Raw genomic sequence first — 16,557 nt, 5'->3', positions numbered from 1 at the left:
AATTTTTTATACAAAATTATTTAATTTATTTTAAATATTTTAGTTGTTTGTTTTTTATTTTGATGATTTCTTTATTTCAATTAAGTTAATTAAAATCTTTAATTTTATAAAATAAAAAAATAAAAACAAACAAACTATAACTACAACAACAACAGAACCCTTAACCTATTCTACTTTGATTTTTATCCAAACACACAGGGGGTCTCCCTCTCTGGTGCAAGCTCTGCCCGGCCCCAGTACTCAGGTGACGGCAGGAAGTAACCACACTGCAGTGCTTCTCACGGACGGACAGGTCTTCACCTTCGGGAGCTTCTCTGTAAGTTAGCTGTTCCACCTCAGACTTGTTCTCTCGTCAGTCAAGTTCAAGATTTTTCCATCCATATGTTGGTTAAGAACCTGAAGATATATCTCATGTCGTCTCAACAGAAAGGGCAGTTAGGACGGCCCATCCTAGACATGCCCTACTGGAACGCCAAGCCCTCTCCGATGCCCAACATTGGCGCCAAGTACGGCCGAAAAGCCACGTGGATCGGGGCCAGCGGTGATCAAACCTTCTTTAGAATCGACGAGGCACTAATCAACTCACACATCCTGGCCACCTCTGAGATCTTCGCCAGCAAACACATCATCGGTACTCTCTCTCGTTGCCTCCATGTTGTGGTTTCAAAAGCCCATGTGTTGTGTCTCCCGTTAAAGCCTTTGACTGTTCCCTCCTGTCCTGGCCTCTCTAGGTTTGGTTCCAACATCGGTATCTGAGCCTCCTCCCTTCAAATGCTTACTGATCAACAAACTGGACGGGAGCTGCCGCACCTTCAATGACTCCGAGCAGGAGGACCTCCAGGGCTTCGGTCTCTGTTTGGACCCTGTCTATGATGTCATCTGGAGGTGAGGCTCATCTGGAGCCAGCAGACTCGTGATAATGCCTTTACGATCATGCAACCTAAAAAAAAAACTGTACACAGTTTCTCAGGGTTTCAGTGCTCGACATCTGTTCTGCAGACAATAAATTATTCTCTAACATTGACTGATGAATGACATGCTGCATGCTTAACTTGTGCCCCAAACTATATCTTCTCACTTAAAGCCGTCTTATCATTTTACCAGATTCCTACCTGCCACACGTGAGATGTGCTGCTATAACGCGGTGATAGCAGACGCCCGTGTGCCCACCGCCTCGGACATCCAGGCCCTCTGCAGCATCCTGAGTCCTGAGCTGGCTCTGCCTTCGGGCTCCCACGCCAGCACCACCCGCTCCCACGGAGCGCTGCACATCCTGGGTACGACAACAGCATCACACTGCCACGCACTACCTCAGCTCTACTGCTGTTTAACGTGCAGGTCACAGCACTCTCTTGTCAAGCTGATTCTCAAAGCCTGTCACATGATGGTAGGACATTCAGAGCTTGCTAGCAGTTTCTCGAGCTAAGCTGTACAGAGAGGAAATGGTGCTGCTTGACTGGCGTTGTCTAAGCAAGATCGACAGTCTTTGAGCTTTGTCTGTCAAATCAAATTTCCCTGGATCTTTTGAGAATAAGAGATCATTTTACTGTGGAAACTTTGTGTAACACAGTGTAACTTTCAAAACTTTTCCAGTTAGAAAAACAGCTCCCTCTCAGTTTTGTAGCTTACTGTGTTTCATATAAGCCACGCCTTTTTACTATTCTGAAATTTGTCTCATCCAGTGACGGTGAAGTAATTCAGTGGAATTAGGATAGATGATATTATTTTAACACTGAACAGAATAACAATTGTAAAGAGTAAATTATGGTTAAATCAGCTAAACCTTTACTATTTCTGACTGTGTGTAGCACCTACTGCTCTGCAGATCCTTAAGGTTGGAATACACTACATGACTTTAGCCCAGATTTTTCTCAAATTAAAGGCACAATACGTAATGTTTATACACAATATGTTTTGGCCACTGGAGGGTGCGTAGTCAAAACAAACAAAGAAACAGGCGTAGCGTAATGATGCCAGTGTGGAATCGTAGGAGTTGTCGTCTTCGTCCCCACAGCCGATGCAATCCGACGGGACTCGGGCCGAAATCATGTTCATGGATGAGCTCATGTATTAAAGATTTATAAACGTAGTAGAATGAAGCAGGGTGAGGCTGAAAGCCGTGGAAGCGAAACGAGGCGGCTGAACGAGCGTGATACACAGCTCCAAAGCAACAGAGCTTTTATTATGCCACTGTCGACTGCTCCTGATCCGTCAGGTCATGCGTTATACTAGTTTTATCATACTAGATACATTTGAAAGTTCTGTAATAATGTATAATGCTACTTTGTGCGGTCGTCAACGGTGTAATAAAACGCATAATATATTAAAGCATCTTTGGTCAGTTGTGTTGCTGTCTATGCAGGGTTGCATAGACTGCATGGAATTTGTGTTTTAAGTACATTATTGTAAGGAGTTTAATTATTATAATGAATAAATAATAACATTGTTTTAAATTATCATAATTTAATTATTAATGGATTATAATAAGTTTTTAATTGTTTTAATTATAAAGAGCAGCAAAAATAATTTATTTTTATCTTGCTTTGTAAAAAGGCTGTTATTAGAGGATCGAGTATTTTAAAAACTATATTATACTTATAAACTTTAGAACAGTTTTATTCTAAGGGTAGTGACGGAAGTGGGAAATTAACAGAATAAACTATATTATGACTTAAATGTTTTGACGCAAAACAAAATTAATGAACATTTATAAGTAGACCAAAGTTTAAAAAAGAAGAATAAGAAGAAAACTGCTTTGGAGTCTTGAGTTGTAGTGTGTGAGTATTTGTGTGCAGGGTGTCTGGACACACTGGCTGCGATGCAGGAGCTGAAGATGTGTGTGGCCAGTGCTGAGGAAGAGACTCAGGCTGTGATGAAGGTCTACTCTAAAGAGGACTACAGCGTGGTCAACCGCTTTGAGAGTGAGTTCATGTATAATCATACAGCTGCTACATCACCAGATACCATATTAGGCACTATACTAAGGCACATTCACAGACAGCAAACTGACACCGTCCAGCAACATGAGTTGTACACACAATGGGTGATTAGATGTTCAAAAGCTACGTGAATCAGTAGGAACATCTATTACGATCAAAAACAAACAGAATCACTTGGCAACCTCCAGCAATAAAAGAAGGCTAAATTTAGTACGGTTTTTAGTCAGATTGCATTTGTTGATTGTTTTTTCTAGGTCACGGAGGGGGCTGGGGTTACTCTGCCCACTCGGTGGAGGCCATCCGCTTCTGCGCCGATGCTGACATCCTGTTAGGAGGATTGGGTCTTTTTGGTGGCCGAGGGGAGTACACTGCAAAGATCAAGGTCAGGTGCTATCTAAGTGTCTCCATAGCCCACTTAATTCTCAGGAGTTTGTGATTGAGAGCTGTGATTGTGTTTGCAGCTGTTTGAGCTGGGGCCAGATGGAGGAGACCATGAGACTGATGGAGACCTGCTGGCCGAGACAGATGTTCTGGCATACGACTGTGCTGCTCGGTAAGGCTATGTAAATCAGTACATCCAAGAATATATCATTTCATTCTAGAGGATAACGGATACATAATTGCTATAATTACTTGTATGCAGTGATGGAGTACTCGAGTCCTGGACTCGGACTCGAGTCCAACTCGAGTCACTATTATTTGGACTCGAGTCCGACTCGAGACTCCATTCTCTGGACTCGTGACTCGACTTGGACTCGCGGACTGATGACTCGTACTTGGACTCGGACTCGAGCATTCATCACGTTGTTTTTGACTAAAAATGATATAAAAATGTTTCGTGCCCAAGAGCGGCCGCTCACAGACATTGCTACCTCTCGTTCTCTTTGCTTGAAAACACACTCACTGACGTAACTCACTTTACTTTCACTTTACTTTTTTTCCAAAGCGCTCGGGCACTTGCGGGAAAGGATGAAGCTGATTGGTTAGTTCTTGTCACATGACCCATGGTGCGCTTGCGGCATTCTGAAAAATTGAGATGTTTTTAACTCGGTGCGGACGCGCCTGGATGCTGCCGTTATGAGCGCGCATACACTTCCATTATGAGCGTGCATACCGCGCGCCTACAGTACATTGGAAATAACGAACTTGAGCGTGCAAAAGACGCGATATTTGAATGACCCTTATAGTTACACGTTGCTTTCTGACCAACCGTGTGCTGTCACGCACACATTCACTTGAACACATACAAACGCACTCACGCTAAATCACTCGATCACTCACACACAAACGCTCTCTCTCTCTCTCTCTCTCTCTCTCTCACACACACACAAACACTCACACACTCTCTCTCTCTATCACACACACACACACACACACACAGACCCTCACACTCATTGTAATATGCACGTTTCTTTTTTTTGCCGAGTGTATTTCTGTAATACAGTGTTGAAGGATTGGTTCACAAAAAAAAAAAAAAAAAGAAAATTTCCTAATCATTTACTACTCCCAATGCCATCCAGGATATCCATGGCATTTTTTCTCAAATTATGTATTTTAAAGAAAACATTTCAGGATGTTTTCTTCATATAATGGACTTCAATTCCAACCAACTCCGTTGCTATTATTTACTCAAAAAAAACAAACATAAAAAAAAAATTCCAGTAGGGCTACGGGACTCGAGACTCGACTCGGACTCGAACTCTGGTAATGGTGACTCGACTTGGACTCGGACTCGAACACTGAGACTCGAGACTCGACTTGGACTCGACAGTTGGTGACTCGACTACAACACTGCTTGTATGTACATAAGCCAACAGAGCCAATCTTAAAATTAGAAACATTTTTATTTTTGTGGTGTTTATATACTATTATAGTATTTTTATATATTCTGTAATACATCAATATAACGGCATATTCATATTTTGAGTCAGGTTCATTTTTATATTTTCATTGTATTTTTTTTTATGGTTTAGTAATTTTAGAATGTGCTTTTGTCTTATTAGTTTTTGATAATTAAAAAAAAAAAAAAAAAAAAAAAAAACAATTTGGCTTTAAAATATTAATTTTTCTTTAGTATTTCAACTAATGCATTTCATTCCAGTTAGTTTCCAGGGCATCCTTGCTCATTTCAATTTTTTTTTTTTTTTTTTTTTTATATAGTTATATATTTTGTAGAGATATAGATTTGATTAGTTTTAAATGATAGATATTCTGTTCAAAATGAAGGCAAATTGTATGGTAAGACTTTTTAAAATTATTATTATTAAAAAGTTATTGTACTTTTTTTGTCAGAACTGCTTTATACAAACTCGCATTTCTGAATTTTTTATAAACTTAAAATTCTTGAGAAAGGAAGTTCGTAAAAAGCAGTTCTGAGTAAAAAAGTCAGAATTGTGAGAGAAAAAGTTGCAATTCTAAGATCATATCACCCCACCCCCTCAAAATTGGACTTTAAATCCCAATATCGAGTTTTTATATCACGCAATTCTTAATTTATAACTCCCAATTGCAAAAAAAAAAGTCAGAGTTGCTAGATATAGTCACAATTGCAAGATAAAAACTCGAAATTCAGACTTTTTTCTCGCAATTGCTAGTTATAAAGTCAGAATTGTGAGACATAAACTCGCAACTCTGAGAACATATGAACCCCCCCCCCCCACCACAAAAGAAATTGGTCTTTAACTCGCAATTGCAAGTTTTTATATCACGCAATTCTGACTTAACTCCAAATTTCGAGAAAAAAAGTCTGAATTGCAAGATATAAACTAGCAATTAATTTTTTTTTTTTATTATTTCAGAATTGCTCGTTTTTGACTTTTGACTTTATAACTCGCTATTGCAAGTATATATCTCACAATTCAGTTTAAAAAAGGTCGGAATTGTGAGCTTAAAAGTTGGAATAACCTTTTTATTTTTTATTCAGTGGCAGAAAGGGGCTTCCATGCATTTGAGCTGCATCTGTTGTAACTGAACATGAAGTGAACTAACTTCTTAGATCTGTTAAAAATAAACACCAGCTGATTAAAGACATTGAGTGCAACTGCCTGGTAAAGACTGATGTTATTTTGATGTTTTGTTTGGTGTGTGCAGGGAGAAGTATGCCATGATGTTCGATGAGCCTGTGCTGCTGCAGCTGGGCTGGTGGTATGTGGCGTGGGCTCGTGTGTCTGGACCCAGCAGTGACTGCGGCTCTCACGGCCAGGCCACCATCACCACTGATGACGGGTACAGACACACGCATTACTGTGACTGTGTGATCAGTACAGCATTATAATTCTGTCAAGACGATCGTTATAACCATGAACTCTCTGCTGCAGTGTGGTCTTTCAGTTCAAGAGCTCAAAGAAATCAAACAACGGTACTGATGTGAATGCTGGACAGATTCCTCAGCTGCTTTACAGGTACATGAGAAATTTCAACGCTGTACTCGAAACATAGCTACATCAGGAGTGTTCTTTCTGTCACGTGCACGTTTTGTGTTTTGGTTTTCCAGGTTGCCCTCTAATGATGGTAACGCATCCAAAGGAAAGCAGCAGACCAGTGAGCCTGTGCACATCCTCAAGCGTTCTTTCGCCAGGACCGTGTCTGTGGTATGTGTACAAAAACACAATGAGTGCTCATGGGCCTATAATGTGAAGCTTAATGTTTTTTCAGTTTTTCCAGTTTGTTCATAAATTAAACACCACTGTGTTTGAATGGAGATGCGCAGCGGCTCAGCTGTTACTTTGACTTAAACTATTTTTGTTGACGAAAAGAGCCAAATAAGGCAATAGACAATCTTGTCAGACAATATAAATCAATTAACATTAACTTGTTTATTAAACTGTTGTATTAAATCGGTTTCACGTTTGCAAACTCCCTTAATAATCATAATCAAGCTGTCACTCATCTTAGTTCATTGCAATCTCACAAAACTCCATTATAATCAATGAAGCTCCTTACACTGCACAATATATCTGTAAATCTGGAATTCATTTTTTTTAACTAGCAGTGAAGCAGTTTTGTATAACGTATTGAATTTAATATAATATAAAATGATTTTGCCAAATGAACCAACATAATGAAGTAATTATTATATACTGTATATAATATATCAGTCAACTTAATCTCTACATTTTGACCTTTTTTTTTCATGGCAGTGTTGTTAAATGGAAAAACCAAAAGAAAACATTACAAATATATGAGAGTCAAAATTTCATGAATTTTTTGGAGTGTTAAAAGCATTACTTGTTACACGATAGTTGCAGCATAGAATCCATATTTGTTTGAAATTTGTTTCAATATTTTTCAAAAAGTTTTGAAACATAAATATACACATAAATAGACAATTATGCATAATATATAGACATAGATATACTTACAATTTGGCACACATTTTAAATGTGATGATATAGATATTATATTAGACTCTTAGATATATTAGATCTTCTTTTCATCTCAAGTAACCTTGTTTGTCATTGACCCATAAACGTACTCATGCTGATATTTTGACCTGCTGTTTCCAGAAATGGATATATTAGCAACACTAGTTAAAATTGTCATATAATATCCTTGTGCCCTGTAAAAAAAAAAAAAAAAAAAAAAAAAAAAAAAGACAAATAAATAACAAACAACAGATTTGGCACCAGTTCTATTTGAAAGGGTTTGTACTTGAGTGTGTTTTATTGCTTGTTTGAAATCCCTTGACTGTTGGTGCTTTTTTTTCCATGCGGCCTATCCGCTTTGTGCAGTCAAACGAACAAGTTAAAGTTAATAATAGTTCAGATCCTTGGTTCATTTCCCAGCTGTGTGTGTTTGTTGGTGTCCCAGGACTGTTTCGAGTCTCTGCTGAGTGTCCTGCACTGGAGCTGGACCACGCTGGTGTTGGGGGTGGAGGAGCTGAGGGGCCTCAAAGGCTTCCAGTTCACAGCCACCCTTCTGGACCTGGAGCGCCTGCGCTTTGTTGGCACCTGCTGCCTGCGACTGTTGCGCGTCTACATCTGCGAGATCTTCCCCATTTCTGGTATTACACACCATTTCTGCTCACATTTTAAGGACGTTAAGGTGGTGCCCCATTAGCTGTTTGGAAACAGCATGATTTTTGTAGTGTACATCTCATTATTAAAGCTGAAATCGTGCGCTTAAGACAGGCCCCTTTCATTCATTCTGTTACCCCAGTGACTGTATAAGTGAAGCTTTTGGCTAAAACCCAGCTAATGGGACGCTCACCTAAGTAATATAGATTTTGAGCACCGCTGTCACTCTCTTGACACTGTAGTACAAGACCTTGTCACCCGGACTTATATAGTTATACACTGAATCTGTGCTGTCACTTCATGCTGAGTCAGACTGTCGATGTCACAAGTGGAGTTCCCTGGAGTGACAGATGAAGTCTATATTGATTGTCAGGGTCTCATGTCACGCTAGGTTTTTAAGTTCATGTAATTAAGAAGACGACAGCTTTGGGCAAGTGTTAAAGATGTTCAGTTTTGAGACTGTTCCGTAAAGACTAGTGTTAAAGGGTTAGTTCACCCAAAAATGAAAATTCTGTCATGGATTACTCACGTCATTCTAAACCTGTGAGACCTTTGTTCATCGTCATATCACAAATTAAGATATTTTTTATTAAATCAGAGAGCTCTCCTACCCTCCGTAGTCAGCAACGCAACTGAAATGTTCCCAGGTCCAGAAACCTAGTAAGGACATCAGTGAAACAGTCCATGTGACATCAGTGGCTCAACATAAAATAATACTTTTTGTGAGCAAAGAAAACAAAAATAACGACTTTATTCACAAATTTGGAGAGTATCCCTGTTCCCTTGACATTTGCATTAAAAGAACATGCTGAAGGATTGTACTCCTTTACTTTGTCTAAAAAGATTTCAAAATAGCTTGCACAAGGATTTCTGTTGTCACACTGTCTGGTCCACATTGCGTCTTATAATGCCTGTTTGTGTCTCCTATCTAGCCAGTACCAAAGCGGTAGTGGAGGAGTCCAGCAAGCTGGCGGAGTGTGTAGGAAAGACACGCAGCCTCCTGAAGAAGATCCTGTCAGAGGGCATGGACAACTGCCTGACCAAGCTGGACAACGACCCGCAGGGGTATCTAAGTCAACCCCTCACACTGCTGGAGGCCGTCCTGCAAGAGTGCCACAACACCTTCACTGCCTGCTTCCACTCATTCTACCCCACGCCGGCCCTGCAGTGGGCCTGCCTCTGTGACCTGCTCAACTGCCTGGACCAGGTAATCACCATCACCAACACTTCGGCTTCAAGTTGTTCTTAAATCAGCTGATGACTGATGTGGCCTCATTTCTAATCTGTAAGTCATAAATGGATGAATCTAAATAATAAACCTCAGAATTTCACCCAGAAAAAGTCCAATATTTTTCACAAATAATTTACAAGCTAAAATGTATAAAAATTATTCTAATGCAAAACCAAATAATGATTTATTGTTTTAAAATGTTGAAAGTGGTTGTTTGTTAATATACTGCTTTTAATTTTTGCTCTATAATACAATGCTTTATTTTCATTTTATTATACTGTTTGAAATCAAGTGATTGAGAATAATGTGAAATACATAACTTAATTAAAATGTTCTCTATTTGTAGGGAAATGTGCATACTTGTAATAAAAATATTTAAAAAACGTACAATACAATGTATTTTTTAAATATATTTAGTATACATGTAGCGTAAGCTATACCTGTCATTTTTCTATATAAATTGACTATAATGCTATTTTGTAAATGTGTGTTTGTAAAATTTTACTTCTACATATTATTTTTGTAATTATTATTAAATTGTAATTATGATTCATATTTTCATGTATATTTTATTTTGTCTGAAAGTTAATTATGAATATGTAATATGTAAATATGTAAATTTTTTGTGATATTCACCTACAGAGCCTCTTTAACAGATTTTTTTTTTCAGCTGAACCACTTTTATTTCCCAGCTCACACTGCTGGTTTAAAGCTGATGAATTTTAGCTCTAAAATATCTCCAATGGGACACTAAATCAAAGAGATTCTCTTATTTAATAAATAAATTAATTAATTTTCCATATATTTCCACATTTCTGACCAAATAAATTATCACTTTGCTGGTATCAGACATAGTCCAGATAGATGCAGCAGAGGCTCTACTGATCACAACGATGACCTTTATGTTGACCTTCAGGACATTCAAGAAGCCAACTTCCGCACGTCGAGCAGCCGTCTGCTGGCCGCGGTGATGTCAGCACTTTGTAACACATCGGTCAAGCTGACCTCCGTCTTGCCCATCGCGTATGATGGGGAGGTGTTGCTGCGCTCCCTCGTCAAGCAGGTCAGCATTGAGAACGACTCTGCCCTCGCTCACCGCTTCCCCCTGCTGGTGGCACACATGGAGAAGCTCAGCCACGTGAGTACTAACGTCCTTTCATCTTTCACATTTTGGTCATGTTTATCTGCCTAAGCAGTTACAAAGTTCTCTTTATCATATTAGACTGAAGAGAATCTCATGGGCATGACGACTTTCCGGGAGGTTCTGGAGAAGATGCTTGTCATTGTGGTGCTTCCTGTAAGGAAGAGTCTGAGGAAGGAGGTTGAGCTCTTTTCTCCTCATCTGGTGTCCAACACCTGCGGCCTGCTGGCCAGTATCGTCAGTGAGCTCACCGCCTCTGCTCTCGGCTCTGAGGTTAGGAGGACAAATCCCTCGCTTACCTCTCATTCCTTTCTTTCACACACACACACACACACTCTTCCTCATCTCTTTGTCCTTCATGGGCAGAATCCCACGCAAAAACTGTAACCAGAGAGCAGTTTTTGAATTATTCTGAACATCCTTGTCCCATGTCCTTTATTTAAAAGGTTTATATTAAAATAAAGTTTTTAAAATTATATAAACATAAAGACAGATCTATGTAAGTATATTTAAAATCTCTCGCTCGCTCTCTCTCTCTATATATATATAGAGAGAGAGAGAACTGGTACATTTTTATATAAAATACAATTTATATAATTTGAATTCTGACTTGTGTACATTGTCATATTTTATTCCTATATTATTCATATGGTAATTTTTTTATTGTATGTGCAGAGAGTTGGAAATCCTGCATGTCATATAATGTACGCTTGTGTGTGTGAGAGAAAGAGAGATAAAAAGTGATTAATATATTATGATATATTATTAGAATATAACAAAAATATAATATTGAAAAAAATAAGAAATATTTATATATTTTTAATAATATAGTAAGGTATAATTAATGATTTAAATGGAAATTGAAATAATATTGCCAATGTGTAACATGTATATTGAAAATAGCAGAGGACCTAGGACAGATCCTAGTGGCACTCCATACTTTACTGGTGATAATTGAGATAACTCCCCGTTTAAATAAGCAAAGTGTTAGTCATCGGACAGGTAGGATCTAAACTATCTTAAAGCCTGCTCTTGAATACCTGTTTATGATACTATTGTTGTAGAAATACTGATATTTAATTTTATTTTATCATTTGTTTTGATTTGATGAGTACCTTTTTTATTAATTTTTTTGTAATCTGATCAACAAGACTGTACTACTCCAACTTCGTTAAACATTTACCCTGTTTAAATCCTTTGAATTACTTTTTTTTCTAAAATGTAAAAAAAAAAAAAAAAAAAATCTAAAATCAGTATACAAATGTAAATCATGCAGATTCCATGTCAGCCTGCTCATGCGGGATTCATGAAGCTTAGTCATGCGCACAGGTGTCTTCCACCGGACCACAACAGTCTGCTGCAGTCCATCTCTCTTCCAGCGCCTTCAGAAAAGGCCATTGGCTCGCTGCCATAGCAACTGGCCCGTCATGCTCTATTTGAGTATGTTATGAAGAGCGTTACAGCTGCTTTATTTCTCTTTAACACTGTCCATTTCCAAATGTGAAATACAAATCACTAATAGAGTTGCACAAATGGCATCCAATTTCTGCTGTTTGCTGTAGCTCATAAAAATAATGGTTGTAAGTGGCAGTTTTTATGGAGGCCCCTGTTTAAAACAAAAATATCCTCCCTCAGTTATCTGTCCTGCTGCCACCTGCTGGGAAAAGAAGTGACACTTCATCTTAAAGGGACAGTTCACCCCAAAATTACACAACTGAACCTTCAGTGTAATGCAATGTAAATTCTTGTCAACACTTTTGAGACTTCTTTATTGTTGTGCAGGTGGACGGGCTGAACTCCCTGCACTCTGTGAAGTCCACCCCAAACCGCTTCACCAAGACCAGCCAGGGACGCAGCTGGAACACAGGGAACGGCTCCCCCGATGCCATCTGCTTCACGGTGGACAAGCCAGGGGTGGTGCTGGTGGGTTTCTGTGTGTATGGAGGAGGAGGCATCCATGAGTACGAGCTGGAGGTGCTCGCTGATGATGTAAGTCTATTTTGTTTTCATGACCTGATGTTACATGGATGCTAGACTTTTGTACAATGTTTGTACAAAAATGAATGTTGTGTCATTATTTACTCATTCTCATATGATTCCATACCTGCATGATGTTAATTTTAAGGTGGAACATAAAATGAGGATTATTCCTCACACAGCTCTTTTCTATACAACAACAGTTTATTGTGAACATGTCTGTCAAGATTCAGAAAGTCCTAGAAAAGTGGCATATGGGAAATGTTCTGTACAGAGAGAAATAAAAACTGAAACCAAAAGATACAGCTTTTCCGTACAGACACACAGACCAGTCATTTCTAATTCACCATCAATTGTCTTCTTGCACTGACCAATGTCTTTCAACAAATAAAGACTTTTAGAAGTAAAAATATAGCTGATCCGCAGCGTTATTCTACTTGACCACATTAAAGAATGCAAACGTTAGGATTAAAAGTGATTGAAACAAGGAAAATCTACTTTAATAAATGTTTAAATGCCATACAATAAGTGGAAATCCCCTGCAATAAAGATAGATGGTGAGAAATTGAGAAGCGAAAGAAAAGGGTTAATCTTTAGTCTGGTACTGTAGCTCAACTAATATTGTTAAAATCAAGGAAAAAAGGGTGAGCAGCTCAACAAACCGAATATAAAGATGAACTTAATCCAAATTTCTGGGCCCACGTACCTCTCAGTTTAACAAAAATGTATTATTTTATTGTTTTTATATTAATAATGTGACATTTGATTGTTTCCTATTGTAAACCTGGCTTTGTTACAATATCCATGTAAAACAGCAAACTTCACATGGGTACTAATATGTTTGATATACCACCATAATGGGGAAGCTGTCAGACTGACTGGCACTGCCCTGTTGTACAAAAAATAATTTCAATTGAGTTGTGTAACTGTTTGGTTGAATGCATTTTTGTTTGATGATGAATAGGCTGCGATGTCATGTTAGCAGTGCTTGAACTGATATGATGTCTATGCATGCAAAAAAAGTGACTTATATTCTGCAAAATATGGTACTTGGGGCCAAATCTGAGACAAACTCGTTTTTGGGTGAACTGTTCCTGTAAGTTAGAGTGTTTGTGAATGAGTTGTCCCAATGTCTTACCCTGTTGTTTTTCTCTGTGTTCCTGTTCTGTCCATCTGTCCCGTTTCATCAGGCTCAGACGGAGCACCCTGGAGATTCCGCCCACTCCCACAGATGGACGTCTCTAGAACTGGTCAAAGGCACTTACAGCACTGACGACTCCCCCAGTGACATCGCTGAGATCCGTCTGGACAAAGCTGTTCCTCTGAAGGTGCTGTGAATTTTACACATGAATCACGCGGAGCATAAACTTCACTTCAACACAAACTGACTCCTACCCTGTTGCTCTTGCAGGAGAATGTGAAATATGCAGTCCGCCTGCGCAACTATGGCAGCCGCACAGCCAATGGGGACGGAGGCATAACCACCGTACAGTGCTCTGATGGAGTTTCCTTCACATTCAGCACCTGCAGCCTGAGCAGCAACGGTACCAACCAGACCAGAGGACAGGTCCCCCAGATTCTCTATTACAGGTCTGTCCGTTTATCCTTTCACTGTCTAAAAAAAATCAAAACTATTATAAAATGTTACATCTTGTTGATCCGGGTTGTTTGCTACAGGAGTGAATATGATGGTGACCTGCAATCACAGCTGTTAAGCAAAGCTAATGAAGAAGACAAGAACTGCAGTCGTGCTCTTTCTGTAGTCAGTGTGGTGGTGCGGGCGGCCAAAGACCTCCTCCACAGGGCCTTTGCTGTGGACGGTGAGGATCACTTCTGTAGGCTTCCTACTAACTTTCCCATCTGCTATTGGTTGCCAAAAATCATAGTCCCAAACCGTACGCACACCATTTGTTGAGCTAATGCTAATGTTCAGCTTTGTTGAAAATAAGGGGTTTCTTTCAAAAAATGTAAAAACCTTACCTACTGCTAACATTTGAGATTATTATTATTACTGTTTAATGTTATTTGTTGGATATACATTGATATTACTGATGTCTCTACAGTTGAAGACATTCCAGAACTCCTGAGTTCCTCCAGTCTTTTCTCAATGCTGCTTCCACTTATTTTGGCTTACATTGGTCCTGTGGCTGCCTCTGTCCCTAAGGTATGGGAGTTTTTCTTCATGTAATTAGCAAACTTGGCTCTTGATGTGATAATGATCAGTCTCCTCTGCCAAGTCAAACATTGTTAGTTCCCTTTTTCTCCTGATATCTTTCTCAGCACCTAACTGTTTTAAAATTGTAATTACTGTCTTCTGTTAGGCTGCGGTGGAAGTGTTTGGTTTGGTCCAGGAGCTTCTTCCAGCTGTTTCTGCCTTGAACCAGAAATATGCCCCTCCTGCTTTCAATCCCAACCAGTCCACAGACAGCACCACTGGGAACCAGCCAGAGCAGGGCCTGTCAGCTTGCACCACCTCAAATCATTATGCTGTCATAGAGAGTGATCACCCCTACAAGCAGGCTGCTGTCACCCAGTACAAGGTACATTAGTTCTCATTTCTTGACATTCAACAGAATATGGGCAAATCTGGCTATTTATGATCTAGCAACCTGTTTACACCACCCTGCCAACTAACTAGAATAACTTAGCAAAGCTCTAGCAACCACTCATGACACTTTAGAAACTGCTTACAGGACATGACGTTACCATTGTCTGACTGTTCTTGATAACCATACAAAAGTAGTCAGACTTTAAAAACCACAGATGCTGACCAATCAGTCATTACATGTAAATGCAGGTCGAAAAGTTTTAGATTCAGTTATAAATAAGACACAAAGGTGGCATAAACTGCAATTTAAACAGTAGGGAAAGGTTTCACGCGCTTATACTGATTAATGGTTTTCATGCACATTTTTCTAATAATTTTAATAAACTCCTCAGCAACTCCTGAAACAGTCGCCCAGAAAGCCCAATTAACTGCCCAGCAACACCCTAAACATTCACCCAGGACGCCCAATCAACTCCCCAACAACATCCTAAATAATCACCCTGAACATCCTAAACAATCACCCAGAACACTCAGTCAACTCCCCAGCAACACCCTAACCTGTTAAATGTCACCCCGTCCCGTATACGGGACACCTACGTTGACTATACTATATTACAATAAAAATGTAATCTAATCTTGACAAACTATATATTGTTGGAAAGGTGTAAGACTCCCAAATATATATTATACCAATATTTTTTGTTAAAAATTATGTAGGAAAAGTAATAGATCAATTTATGAAAAGAGTGCACCCTCAGAAATCTACATTACAAAAGGAGCTTTGACCTTTGTTTAAAAAATAGACTTCCTCGTTGCCTTTTTCTCTATCACATTTTAGAAATCATCAGAAGTTATATATCACTTGAAAACATAAAATATCAAAATTCATCCTTTAAAACCCATTTTAAAATCAGACATTGCATTACCATGTAAATGACACATCAAAATCATGTTACAAAATTTTTTCAGTCATGAATTATAAAAATTTAGGTTTGTATCATGCACATTCATGTCTATCTTCAAAAACGTGAGTGACAGTTAACAGGCTAAACAATCACCCAGAGCACCCATTCAGCTCTCCAGCTACATCCTATACAATCGCCTAGAACAGACAATCGACTCCCAAAAAAATATCCTAATCAATTCCTACCAGGATCCCATTCAATCGCCCAGAACACCCAGTCAACTCAGCAACATCCTAATTCAATCGCTGAGAACACCCAATCAACTCCCCAGCAAAATTGTATTCCGTCCCCATCCAACATTTTGTTTAATCGCCTAGAACAACCAATCAACTCCCCAGCCACATCCTATAAAATCGCCTAGAACAGACAATCGACTCCCCAGCAACATCCTATTCGATCGCCCAGAACACCCAATCGACTCCCCAGCAACACTCTATTCAGTTGCCCAAAAACACCCAATCAGTCCCCCAGCAACATCCTATACAACTCCCAAGCAACATCCTATTCAGTTCCTACCAGGATCCTAATCAATTGCCCAGAACACCCAATCAACTCCCCAGCAACATCCTATACAATCGCCAGAACACCAAAATAACTCCCCAGAAAAAAATCATATTCATTCCCCACCAACATCTTATTTAATTCACCCAGAACAACCTATCAACTCCCTATCTGCACCCTATACAACCAACCAGATCATTCAGTCAAGATTCAAGATTCAAGATTTTTATTCGTCACATA

At 39.1% G+C, this 16,557-nt stretch overlaps 1 protein-coding gene across 17 annotated transcripts in view; it reads left to right on the top strand.

Moving 5' to 3' along the window:
- Window positions 1-16,557, top strand: part of LOC127965571 (E3 ubiquitin-protein ligase MYCBP2) — a 98,884-nt gene that overhangs the window by 40,659 nt on the left and 41,668 nt on the right. For all 17 annotated transcript variants that reach the window (XM_052566402.1, XM_052566396.1, XM_052566401.1 and 14 more), the window contains 20 exons: window positions 199-316; window positions 427-631; window positions 732-885; window positions 1,105-1,277; window positions 2,796-2,921; window positions 3,194-3,321; window positions 3,401-3,492; window positions 6,030-6,164; window positions 6,257-6,340; window positions 6,433-6,529; window positions 7,749-7,941; window positions 8,887-9,161; window positions 10,102-10,323; window positions 10,408-10,599; window positions 12,109-12,315; window positions 13,494-13,631; window positions 13,715-13,893; window positions 13,981-14,123; window positions 14,367-14,467; window positions 14,625-14,843. In XM_052566402.1, the coding sequence (XP_052422362.1) occupies window positions 199-316; window positions 427-631; window positions 732-885; window positions 1,105-1,277; window positions 2,796-2,921; window positions 3,194-3,321; window positions 3,401-3,492; window positions 6,030-6,164; window positions 6,257-6,340; window positions 6,433-6,529; window positions 7,749-7,941; window positions 8,887-9,161; window positions 10,102-10,323; window positions 10,408-10,599; window positions 12,109-12,315; window positions 13,494-13,631; window positions 13,715-13,893; window positions 13,981-14,123; window positions 14,367-14,467; window positions 14,625-14,843 (3,181 nt within the window). The remainder of the gene's footprint in view (window positions 1-198; window positions 317-426; window positions 632-731; window positions 886-1,104; window positions 1,278-2,795; window positions 2,922-3,193; window positions 3,322-3,400; window positions 3,493-6,029; window positions 6,165-6,256; window positions 6,341-6,432; window positions 6,530-7,748; window positions 7,942-8,886; window positions 9,162-10,101; window positions 10,324-10,407; window positions 10,600-12,108; window positions 12,316-13,493; window positions 13,632-13,714; window positions 13,894-13,980; window positions 14,124-14,366; window positions 14,468-14,624; window positions 14,844-16,557) is intronic.

The sequence above is a fragment of the Carassius gibelio genome, chromosome B9, assembly GCF_023724105.1.
Source record: "Carassius gibelio isolate Cgi1373 ecotype wild population from Czech Republic chromosome B9, carGib1.2-hapl.c, whole genome shotgun sequence".
Classification (NCBI taxonomy): domain Eukaryota; kingdom Metazoa; phylum Chordata; class Actinopteri; order Cypriniformes; family Cyprinidae; genus Carassius; species Carassius gibelio.
Note: the sequence above shows the minus strand (reverse complement) of the source record. Positions and strands in the feature narration are given on the sequence as shown.